The 12,299-nt window shown below is 41.4% G+C and overlaps 1 protein-coding gene and 1 long non-coding RNA gene across 7 annotated transcripts in view; one reads left to right on the plus strand and one right to left on the minus strand.

Moving 5' to 3' along the window:
- Positions 1–12,299, minus strand: part of KCNC1 (potassium voltage-gated channel subfamily C member 1) — a 118,686-nt gene that overhangs the window by 33,230 nt on the left and 73,157 nt on the right. For all 6 annotated transcript variants that reach the window (XM_068685152.1, XM_068685156.1, XM_068685155.1 and 3 more), the window contains exon 2: positions 793–1,726. In XM_068685152.1, the coding sequence (XP_068541253.1) occupies positions 793–1,726 (934 nt within the window). The remainder of the gene's footprint in view (positions 1–792; positions 1,727–12,299) is intronic.
- Positions 1,643–7,906, plus strand: LOC137857927 (uncharacterized). The gene is made up of 3 exons (XR_011097383.1): positions 1,643–1,917; positions 2,398–2,517; positions 7,220–7,906. It is a non-coding gene; the product is annotated as an uncharacterized lncRNA (long non-coding RNA).

Here is a 12,299-nt window from a genome sequence, read left to right on the forward strand (position 1 = left end):
TGCAAAAGGAGCATGGTTTAGAAAACGTAGTTCAAAACTCTTCATAGCTCTAAATGCTAAATTCTAGTGGAATATTATAGAATAATTGGTTTGCATGCCATGGAATAAACATCCTTACATCTAGTCTTGTCTCAGAGTGAGTCATTTTATATTAGTGTCAAGAATTTGAGCTGTTGTTCTACTTTGCAGTTAATCATCAGAAAGAGACGGGATTGTCTCATGAATATGCATGATGGTATAGTTGTCCCTTCAACTTACTAGGCACCTAGTTTCTGTAATGAGATGTACAATATCTGCCATTTAAAACAGCTGAAAGGTCCCAATTGGGAACAAATGAGAAAGCATCTGGCTGTTTCAAATTCCAGCCCTGTTTTGTCAGAAAACTCTGTAATTGCTGAGTACTTGGCTCCTACTCTGCTCTATGAAGCATTCAGCTCTCAGGAGCCTCTGAGATGCATTACACAGTCCAGCAAAATAGCTGTAGAACTCTCAAAATTCTTCCACTAGATGTAACAGCTCTTCAGAATATCTTGAGACTTGTATGCCCTTAACCAGGACCAAAGTTTGGGCTCCTAGAGCGTGCTCTCATCCTTAGTTTTGCTGATCAGCCTCCACTGTACCATTTGTCCCTGCAACCTAGACTTCACACATATTATTCACTGTGTGATGGTGGGACTAGAATGGATAAATGTGCTACCCATTGCTCTAAGAAAGCAGTCTGGCTGAATCTTAAATCACTACGCGGGATGGAGGTTAACGGTCAGATGGACATTCCTCTAAGAGGTTTCCTACCTGCTCTGTTAATTTCTAAAATTTCTTCTTGGGCCAGTGGGCAAGTGTCGCTCTGAGTACTGTGGTGTGGAGAGTTTACGACAGATTTACAATAATTGGGGGATCCCAGCTGGGGTGGCCTCGGGATATGCTTCTTTTTTTTCTTTGGTAGCTTCTGCTTAGCCATAGCTAAGGAGTAATACATTCCGAAATTGTTCACAATGACAGGGACAGGCATGGCAATGGTCAGCACGCCGGCGAGAGCACAGAGGGCCCCCACCAGCATGCCTGACCAAGTCTGAGGATACATGTCTCCGTAGCCCAGGGTCGTCATGGTGACAACAGCCCACCAGAAGCCGATGGGGATATTTTTAAAGTGTGTGTGTTCACTGGCACTAGGGTCATTTGGTTTAGCACCTATTCTCTCGGCATAATAGATCATCGTGGCAAAGATTAAGACGCCCAATGCCAAAAATATGATGAGCAGCAAGAATTCGTTTGTGCTGGCACGGAGGGTGTGTCCCAAGACCCGCAACCCAACAAAGTGGCGGGTCAGCTTGAAAATTCGCAGGATTCGCACGAAACGGACTACACGGAGGAAGCCCAGGACATCCTTAGCAGCTTTGGAAGACAGGCCACTGAGTCCAACCTCTAGATAGAAAGGCAGTATGGCCACAAAGTCAATGATGTTCAAAGAGTTTTTGATAAATTCCACCTTGTTTGGGCAGAAAGTGACTCTCATCAAGAACTCAAATGTAAACCAGACCACACAGACACCTTCGATGTAGGTGAGAAAGGCTTCAGTCTCTGCTTCCCTGTAGTGCCGCACCTGGGTGTCATTCCCGATGAATTCAGTTTCTGTCTTGTTCACAATGGGGTTAAATCTCTCATGGGTCTCGAGGCAGAAGGTGGTGATGGAGACCAGAATGAAGAAGAGGGAGGCAAATGCCACATACTGTAGAAAGAAAGATAGGAGAGAAATGTTAAACAGTAGGTTAAGCACAGGGGCTTTGATTCTTACAGAAGGGAGAGACAAGAACCGTGTTAAAACTGAAGATTACGCCAAGCCTTCTTCCTGTGGGCTTAAGATGCCAAGTCTCACCTGCGAAGACAGCCTGACATTCAAGCTGGGATGGAGACCAGTATGTAAGTACATGCTTATGTCCATTCCTATACAGAGAGCACTTCAGCATGAGTGTAAACCTAAGCAAGCATTTGAATCCCCAAGCTCTCTTTGGTATTTAAAGTTAAGGACATACTTAAATTCTGCCTGCTTGAACTGGGTCTTCTGGTACTTTCTGGTCCTTAAGATAGAGCACACCTTCTGGGACATTTGTCACACAGGCGTCTTTCAACAGCGTTGTGTCAGTGGTGTGGCGGCTGCCTCCTGCTCCCAGCTTAGTGAGAGCTGTGGCACTTCAGGTGCTGCTAAATATGAGTGGCAGTCTCAGGGTACTCTACAGCAAGGATCTGAGTCCTGGTTGGCATCACGAGACTGTATTAACAAACCCCAGAGAAAGGTCAAGGAATAGTCGCATGTCAAACCGTTTTCCTGTAGTAAATAATTTGTTCTCAACTGTCTTCTCAAAATCTTTAATTTTTAAATTATTATTATTATTTTTTTAGGGCAGTCAGTCAGAGAAGAGAAGTAAGAAGATTTGGATATACCTGTCAGCTGATCCAAAAGGAGACAGATCTACTGGATTCTACCACACAAGGTTTTCTTCAAGAGATTTTCATTGCATTGTAAGACTCACATAGAAACTAAATCAATCTTTTTTAAGGCTGTCTGATTGCAATTTGGTTAATCAAGTTACAGTGAAGATGGTATCAGCCCCCAAAGTCAATGAGTGTCTTAGGAGCATTTTCCTTTTCTGCTTCAGTTCCTTCTTTCCTCAGGCTTTTCTCAGCCTAAAGGAGATCTCTTGGTTATATTCCAAGATAACTGAGGGAGACAGTCAGGCCAAAATTCACAATTCTAATAACCACAGTTTGTCTGCTCAGTCCTCCTTTAATAAATCAAGTAGGTTTTGTACATCTAAGAAACCTGCTTCTGTGTTGGAGCAGTGTGTTAATAATAATACCTCTTCCCATTTACCTCCTTACATCCGTTATCTTTCTGTTTGTCTCTTGTGTATGTTTGACAAAAGAAGTTATATATGATGTTATTTCATTGTTCTCTTGAGCATGATCAACCATATTATTTAAAATATTTAAGTGTTCTCATAGTGTTCCATTATTCACAATGTCCCTTTTTCAACAGTGTAGCCAAAGAAGGAATTACAAAGAACGAGTTTCTTTGGATTGCCTGTTGTCAGCAAATGCAGGGCAGTAATCTGAAACGAATTGCTGACAAAGGACCAGTTAAAAATAACCTCTGCTTCATGCAACCAAAGCTCTCCTGCAATCAAGGAGTTTCTCCTGTCTGCTTTCCTGGGTAGACATAGTGCAAAACTGCACTTGACCTTCCCTATTAGCAAACAGAGTCCTTTGAAAGTATTCATCACAGTTTAAGGTGAGCCATTTAATAGGGAGGGAAACTGGCAGAGAACACAACAACAGAATAATTTAGGTTGGAAGGGCACTCTAGAGGTCATAAGATACAACATTTGGTTCACATTCAAAGTTGGACCAGATACTGAAGTTGGATCAGTTTGTACCTTAAAGGAGGCTGTAACAAGGTGGAGTTGGTCTGTTCTCCCACGTGCCTAGTGACAGGATGAGGGGGAATGGGCTAAAGTTGTGCCAGGGGAAGTTTAGGTTAGATGTTAGGAAGAACTTCTTTACCGAAAGGGTTGTTAGGCACTGGAACGGGCTGCCCAGGGAAGTGGTGGAGCCACCATCCCTGGAGGTCTTTAAAAGACGTTTAGATGTAGAGCTTAGGGATATGGTTTAGTGGAGGACTGGTTAGTGTTAGGTCAGAGGTTGAACTCGGTGACCTTGGAGGTCTCTTCCAACCTAGATGATTCTGTGATTCTGTATGCTCAGGGCCTTCCCTGGTCCACACCTGGATATCTCCAAGGTTAAGGCAGCTTGTGCCAGTATTCAGCCAAGAAGAAACAAATAAGCTTGGAAGGATATGAAGCAAACAGACTCCTCTGCATTTCAAATCCAACCTTGCTGCCAAAGAGACAAGAAGGTTACCCCTTGTCACATGTAAAGAAAACTAGTACCTTCCCTTAAATGCTTAAGGCTATCAGAGTATCCTCAGGTGATTAGACCACCTAAGTATAGGTGGTCTGACGTACATGTTAATATGTGCTAAAATCAATGCTTAATATAAACTGACTGGAAGACAAACAGACGAGAGGTTAGGAAAATTGAGAGGCAGGACTTCTGGTATCTATTTATCTGATTCTTAGTAAAGCAGGGAATTTTCTCCATGCACAGTTTCTCCATCTGTAAAATAGGTTAAAAAAATCCCGGTGTTTATGTGTTTTGTGATCGCAGATAAATGTGTACAGGTTCTATAAGTTTTCATTTTATTGTTCATTTTCAAAAGTCTCCCTAAAAAATAAGTTGAGGAGTCTTTTAAAGTGATCAAAGTCAGTTTATGTATATTTTTAATGCTCAGAGCATAATTAAGCAGGGGTTAGTAGCCCAATTGTCTGAGTAAAACAAGAAACAAAAAGCATTTTTCAGCAGGAACTCAGGAAAATATTTCCAGCAGCCTCAGAGCACGTCTGCTCCATTTTGGCCTGGAGCAGATTTTTACTGTAGAGTCATAGATCCCTGAGAATTTAAGCTGTAGAAGGAAATGCTGACATTTCATTAAGCCAGGTAGAACTCGCTGATAAGAAGCAGAGAAGGGAATAAAACCATATTGCATTTTAAGGGGTCTGTGAAAAAGGCCCCTGTATGCTGACTGAAAATGCAGTTCTCCTCTTCAGGTGTATGAATACCTCTCCTGAGTGAGATTTTGGGGCTTAGGACAACCTTCAGGCTGATCTTGCCCAGCAGCGATGTTGAGAAATGATATTTTGTTGTATGGAAGGGAAGAAATAAACAATTCTGTCAGGACATTTAAATTCTCTGCAGTGGTATATGCTAACAGTGCTACCAGCAGAGAACATCACACCCATAATCTCTCCTGCGGTTAGCCCCTGTGTGCGCACCTTGGCTTCAGAGGGGAATTGAGATCTCTTAGTCATCAGTTCAGCAGAACAGAGAAGTATTCACTGAATGAGTGAGGCGTTTGCTTCCTTCTGTCTGCATTTAACAACATGCAGAGTTTTTTCACAGGTGTTTTCTTAAATGCTTTGGAAGCGCGGGTTTGCTATCAAGGTTTCATAGAACCATGGCACAACAACAGTATTGACAAGAAAGATCCCAATCAGAATTTGTTATCACTGTTGAATTGCTTTCTAATCATAAAACCTATTTTGTTTCAGGTAAGAAAAAAAAAGGTCTGTAGCCAATACATGCTCTGGTATTGAAAAGACCTTGTTTTTGCTGTAGTAGTAAACTTGCGTGCACTGAAAGGAGACAGCAATGGAGATCAGCCTCTATATCATTGGCATAGATTTAGATTGGTGGTCCCAAATTTTTATTGCCCTGATTCCTTTTTTCTTCTGAATATTTTCCTCATTAATTATTTGATATAAGACCTACCAAGCTGTAAACAAAACCAATAGTTATTCAGTGGCTATGGGTGATGAGCATTCATTCATACCAAAGAGCTCAAAAAAGGAACCTTCCCTGGCTCTCTATCAAAAAGGCCAATAAAGATCAGCCACCATGCCTGACATTATAGCTAGTCAAGTCCAGAGGTGAGCAAAGTTGGTGAAATCTAGTGAAGACTCTGGGACTTGGATGTGTTCTAATGTCTTTGAAAATACATCCTCTTTATTTCACTAATAATTGCCTAAACCCTAATCAAACCAGTGGATTGCTCTTGTGATATTTAGAGGTTCTTAGTTTTCCTTCTCCATACATTGTACAACAGAATATCTCTTCTTCCTAAGACCTGAATGGGGAGAAAAGCGAGGATTTTATCAAGTGATGCCATGTGTTATTGAGTTCCACAACAGCAGCTAAAATTTACTATAATTAAATAAAATACCTAGGTAATGTGTTTGAAGTGATCAAAACTCTTTTATTTGCTTTGACACATGTGAATGATTTTTACTTAGCCTAGAGATGGTGCTGCCACTGCTTCTTTCTGGCTTTAATGCCAACAAAGGAGCACTTCAGATTGTCCAAAACTGCAGAAGCTATAAGAGAAGGCAGAGAGGAGATTTTAAAAAAGATGCTTTAATTAAAATATATTTATGTTAAAATGCCTTCATTTTGGAGAGAGAAAAAAAAAATTACATAATCTAGAATTGTGACAGGTATTTTTTAACAAGTCCATCCTGAAAGCAGCTAAAGTGCATCATGCCCATAAGTGGAGAATTTCACCATCTAATTTTTATTGCCTCTGATTTTATATATATATATATATATTTACTGTGTGTATATGTAAGGCGTGCTTCTTCACTACTCTACTCCACTATCTAACCTAGCCATTTTTGTCAGTCCAGTGTGAATATGAAGTGCCAATTAATTCAGAATAGTAGTGTTTCACACCAGCGTCACAGAGCTGTAAACGGTACAAGATAACAGAATCAGACCTAGCCGCCCATGAATAATGAGCCAGTAAATTTCCATTCAGCATGGAAAGGAAACAGAAGTCCAGTACCTTAAAAACATGACTAAACCTTGCAATACACGAGGATTAGGAGACTAGGCTCATTCAGAAAAAGGTCCGAGGATTAGACCAGACAGTATTAAATATATAGGTGTGACTGCCTACTTCTGGGAATTACTTTTTAAAACCGTATTTCATCTTGCATTTCTGAGATAGTTCCGATCTCAGAGATAAGAAACCTTTTTATGGTTTGCTGTAAGCAAGTAAGCCCAGTAACCCACTAGAATGCATTGATACAGTGCTTGGAATTGCCAGATTTCAATACAGATGGGCAGCGAAGGCTGTTGATTTAAGCATCGGGACAGAAATTGGATGACTGAGGCTCTTAGCCTCCAGCACTGACCCATTTTTTTGCCTCCCAGCATGTGTACCTGTGAAGGGAGGCCTTGGCTGAGTCTTTGATACAAGAGACACCACTCGTGGACCATAAGCAGGGAAAGTTGGTGGCAGCAGAAGCAGCACAGCTTTTACTAGTCAAGTTTCAGTAAACTCAGAGGTTGTTCTCTAGGAAATAGGGATCTGCACAACATACCATTCATAATTCATCACACATTCAGAGTGAGTTGGTAGAAGCTGCATGCCGCAGACGGGTGCTCTTCTCCTTTGATACTGCTCAGAATCATTTAACAATTGTGACTCAGGCTAGAGGGGAGAAAAGGAACAGGTCACACTTAGAGGAGATTTTCCAGCCTCTCCCTTTGCAACTGCTAACAGAAGTATTTTTTAAAAAGTGATTCTTTAATTCCCGTCTTCTTGCAGGGAAATTCAGGAAATCCTACCCTTCCCTCAACCATGAAAGGCAGAGGAAGATGGCCTTTTGCTTGAATCATCAGAAAATTTCCTATAGAAGTGGCACCCTGTCTTTCTAATGGTCTGTTCTGGTGAGTTATGGTTTTGATGAAAAAATACTTAATTTACTAGATCATAACCATCCTGTTCCTCTTGAACCAAAAAAGCACAGGAGATAAGAAGTTGTCTTAGTCAGTATGAGCAGAACCTCTGAACGTCATTTGCTTCCTCCCCAGTGGGAGAGCCCAGGGCTTGGCAAGACTGAAATGAGAGATGAAAACATTCTCCTCATACATCTTTGCCCTCCAAGGGAGAAGTGATGGAGCCATTAGTGCTGCAGTGCCTCTAGAAATACAAGTTATGACTCGAGTGAGATCCAATATTCATTTTTTTTTCCTTTTTTTCCACCAAAAAGAAGTCCCAGGTCTAGTAATCTTTCAGTAAGTCCATGAACGCTAAATGCTGTCTATCTTGCAGGAGCAAGCTAGTCTCAGAAGCGTTTCAGATCACTGCTGGTAACCTATGAGTTTGTTCCTGCAAAACATCAGTATTTCAGATATAGCCAGACCCCTGTGCTTTTTGCTAGTCCTGCATAAAACCACATGATTTCCATTCATGAGGCCAAGGGCTTTACCAGTATTTACAGTTGTTCATTTGTTCAAGGTTTATCTCTGAAACAGCTGTTACATCTGCATGAAGCGGATATTTGCCTGTGACTTGAATCACTGAGCTTGGATTGTTTATTTTATTCTGAAAGCTATATTTTAACCACTCTAAAACTTAGCCCGTGTATTACCAAGATGTTTAATAATTGAGACAAATCTTTTTTGCACAGCTCAGCCAAAGTTTGGGTTAAATGAAAGCTGCTTTAAAATACTCAGCTTTATTACAACTTTATTTGTCAAGACTGATTTTCCAGGCTTTCTTAGAGATATGGACCCTGATTCAAACAAATGACTCATTTCAAATGTGCAAGTAATTCTGCTGAATTTTGGAGAGAAATATTGAATCTGTATGACTGATCAAATGACTAAATGTAGGCACAGTAGCTAGCAACCAGCTAATGCTGTGAAAGTGAGCAAAAGCAAAGACTTTGTCAAAAACCCACCTTGGCAACATTTCATTAAGCATCCTAATGTAAGATGTTTGGAGATTCTTTGAGTGATGACTATGAAATTGAAAGTATTTGCAAGGGGAAAAATCCAGTTCTGCTTTTGTAGGTGTGAAACCAGTATATGAGGGCACAATCAAATGTAACCTCCCAGCTCTTGTCTGTGAAGGGACAGATGACCATCTTGGCAGTCCATCTTTTTCCAATGAGTTTCTTTTTTCAATAAGATAAGACAATCAACAGAGAAACTCACTTCAGTGAACATACTGGCTCAGTCACAAGGTTGTTCAAATTTGTGCTTCTTAGCTGAGACAAATTGAAGAAGTAAGCTTAGAGATAAACAAAGCTTGCTCCAGAATCAGAAGAGAAGTCCACTGGCAGCTCACGGATGAAACGGTTATGTAATGCCAAAAAAATATATATGACAGCTTGCAAAAAAATCTTGGAATGCTTAGTGGCACGCAGACGTGAAATAGCATGTTAAAAAAAATGTGCAGTCATCTGTGGGGAATATGCTTAAGTTATTCGGCGTTGACGTTGCAATAAATAAATTAGAAGCACCTCTCTCAAATGTTAGTCCTAGCAGGCAGCCGTGTGCTTTGACAAGGTAGTTACAGAGAGAAGCAAGGCTTCATCAGAACTGGAAGTGTGGTATATACAGTATTTGTCTGTGACCGCATGGCCAGCCAGCTGGTCACCAGGCAGAGATTGGAATGCTTACGCAAGTTTTCCAGTTTCATTTAGGTTAGATTAAATCTTGCAATTTAATAGGAACACTATGCACGATCAGAGCAGAGATGTGAATTTATTTTGCAAGCTTCTTTGCTAGCTCCCTAGTCTGGGTAGTGGGAACTGTGTGGAGACAGTATGGTGGGAGTTAGAAATGGTTCATATTGCTCAGCAACAGCTCAGTGGGAAATTCTCATCTTAACATTTATAGATTCCTGATCCAAATGTGCCCCAAGACTTCTGCAGCTAGGTATATGGGACGCTACAGAAGGAGCTGTAAGTGCTGAAAGGGAGTTTTCCATCTCTTCTAGGGACTGTAGTAACATAGGCTTGATAAGGGCCTACAAACATAATCGAGTCAGTCCTTTAACCCAAAGCACAGTCTGATCATTCCCCAACTATATAGGCTGTTTTTAAGGACCTCCAATGGTGAATATTATAGATTCTTTGCAAGAAGTCTTGCTTCACCGTGATCTAGCTGTAATTTTTTCTTCCTAATATCTAACATAAATCAGCTGTGCTACATTTTAGGCTTGTTTGCTTTTGCCCTATCCATCACAGACAGCTATGGATTTGGAAATTTGCAGATGCTTTCCTTCTTTTCTAAGCTAACATCTCTTAAAGATCCAAATGTTCCATGGGTCCTAGACTCATGTTCTTATATTCTCGTTCTGTTACTGCATAAAATCAATATAATTATTAATCTCATTTTCAGATGATGCCACACACATTTATGCTGTCAGTTCTGTCAAATGTTCTAGAATTAAATAAACCAAGTAGGTCATGTAATATTTCATACACTGGAGCATGACAAATGAAACCAGGCAACTTTTTCTACAACTGCTCATAATTACTAGTTTTTTTAGCCCTTTCTTGTAAGGCAGGCAACTTTTTGTGCACTATGCACACTTTCTATTCTCAACTGAAAAGAAGAATTTTTTCGCGATGCCTGGTGGCAGCATCGTGAGCTATGATATTCTGGATCTCGCCTCACCACCTTTGTTCTGGATGCTATTTTCTCTCCTGAGATATGACACTTCCTCCCTCTCTGACTCGCTGCCAGTCCTTCGTTGTGGGAAAAAACATTTCTTATGCAATGCCTTGACAAGAGAGGGGAATTCCTGACTAGAGCTAGGCGAATCCAACTGGGAAAACCCAAAGACTTGCAAAATATGCTTAGTCCTGAGGCTTCCTATTTTCTAGATGTAATTTTTATTTTTCTCCTTCAAAAATGAATAAGTCACACACGTGCTTGTGGTTATGATCAAGTGCAGACAGATGAAACTAGGTATGTATCTTAGCCCAAGCCTCACCTTTTGCATTTAGAAATATGAAAATAGAAAGAGGATTGATTGACAAGTTTTAATCTCTCAAATGCATGTATGTGTGTGCACACTCTTGAAGCTGTTAACTTAGGGATTCCTTACAGTGATTTTAGCTGTAGGCTACGTGAGTCCTGGGACTCTCTGTGGAGCAGCAACTCCCATTTCTCCTTTTTTTGCTACAGCTTCTGCACAGTCACTTGCTCAAGAGTGGCTAAATTCACATGCTCGTACTTCTAAGAAGTACAGCCTCTCTCAAGCCTACATCACATTAGAATCATCCCAGAAGCTCGTCAAAGAGTAGGGGACATATTTCTGTATCTTTTCAGGGCCTGCCCCAAGTGAGCCACCAACCTCAGCTATGCACCAGCACCGGAGAAATGAAATTGTTACAAGCATGGAGCAGGCAGAGTGCCTGTTGGTCTCCAGCTCCACTAGAAAGAGCACATCTTTTCTTATGTTTTGCAAGAAAAACTCCAGTGTGTGGAAGCATTGAGTGTAAAACTCCACAAGGAAACACTTGAAATACTCAGTGAGGCTTTGTCCTGAATACAGACCTTCCTAACCTAATAAAAGAGGAAGACTTTTCTCCCTGTGGTTTTGAAGCCAAGATATTTGTGGTGTGTGCCAGATCATGTTTGTATTCAGACAATGATGCTGCTTCTTTGAGACAAATTAGAACAAGCAGTGGTCGAATCTTTAATAGTTTAAAATGTGGCTAGGCTGGCTACATAACCACCCTCAGACAGGGAGTGAAATCTACCTGCTTGTCTTCCACGAGAAGTCACCAACAGCTGGTAGGGGCAGTCAATTGGATGCTGGTGGCTCCTACATATGACTAAGGGGACGACCCAGAAGACATCAACCTACAGAGGTGAGCTGTTCGGGTGTGCAGTGAAGACAGGACTTAAAGAAATGGCCCTGGTATGACATTGCTGCATCCTCAAATTCTTCCTGTGACTTCACAGCACTGTGTTTCCAGGGCTTTTCCTCTTCTAAGCAAGGAGATGAAGGGCTCATTCTAGCCCTTGACTTCTGTTCTGTGCTGCATTTCCTTCTGCCTGACACAGCCTCTCTCTTCCCCTCCAGGTCTGCCAGGGCTGCTCCTCCCAGATAGAGGCATCTTGCTGGGGACATTGCTCTCTGCAAGGAGGTTTTACCAGGAGGATGGACTTGTGGCCAGCCAGGGGGATCACCTGCCTCACTTCTGGTGCTCACAATGTAGCAATGGGCTCCCAGGTATTTGCACAGTACAGTGACATGGGGACCATGGATAGGAGATGGCACGTACTGCCTGAATGCAGGTTGATCTGTGCAGTGTAGCTGCATGAGACACTCCGATTCCTAGTCCAAACACCGACCAGAAGCGCTCTGCAGCACAAACTTTTGCCTCAGCTTTTATTAGTGGTAATTTGCCTTTACGGTCTTCTGCTTCACTTGTTCCCAAGTACAAGATACACTTGCTATAGCCTCCTACCTACAGAACCCTTCTCTGCTGTGTTTTTGTATTTATCAGTCCAGGGAATGAAGGGGTTATGGTGATGTTATCTGGCATTTTATCACCCCCTCTATGTCAGTATCTGTTTTACTATCTCTCTGAAGAGACGAGTTTTCATACCTATGTTTCTGTGGCTTAACTCTTACATGTGCCATGTAAGCCAGGAAGGTAGCCATTTTATGCCAGTTTGCTCCTTTGGCATTCTCTCTCCTGTTCAGGTGGTCAAGCACTTCAATTCCCAGGTAGATTTCCCTTTTCTCATAGGAAATATCTCACTTTCTTTGTGGCGAGATTTGACAGTTTTGTAAACAAGTGCATATATGATAATGTAGAGAGAGATATTTATTTTTTCCCTCTGTCCTGCTCTTTGTTCTAAGTATCCTAGGGTGT

This window comes from Anas acuta, chromosome 5 (assembly GCF_963932015.1).
Source record: "Anas acuta chromosome 5, bAnaAcu1.1, whole genome shotgun sequence".
Classification (NCBI taxonomy): Eukaryota; Metazoa; Chordata; class Aves; order Anseriformes; family Anatidae; genus Anas; species Anas acuta.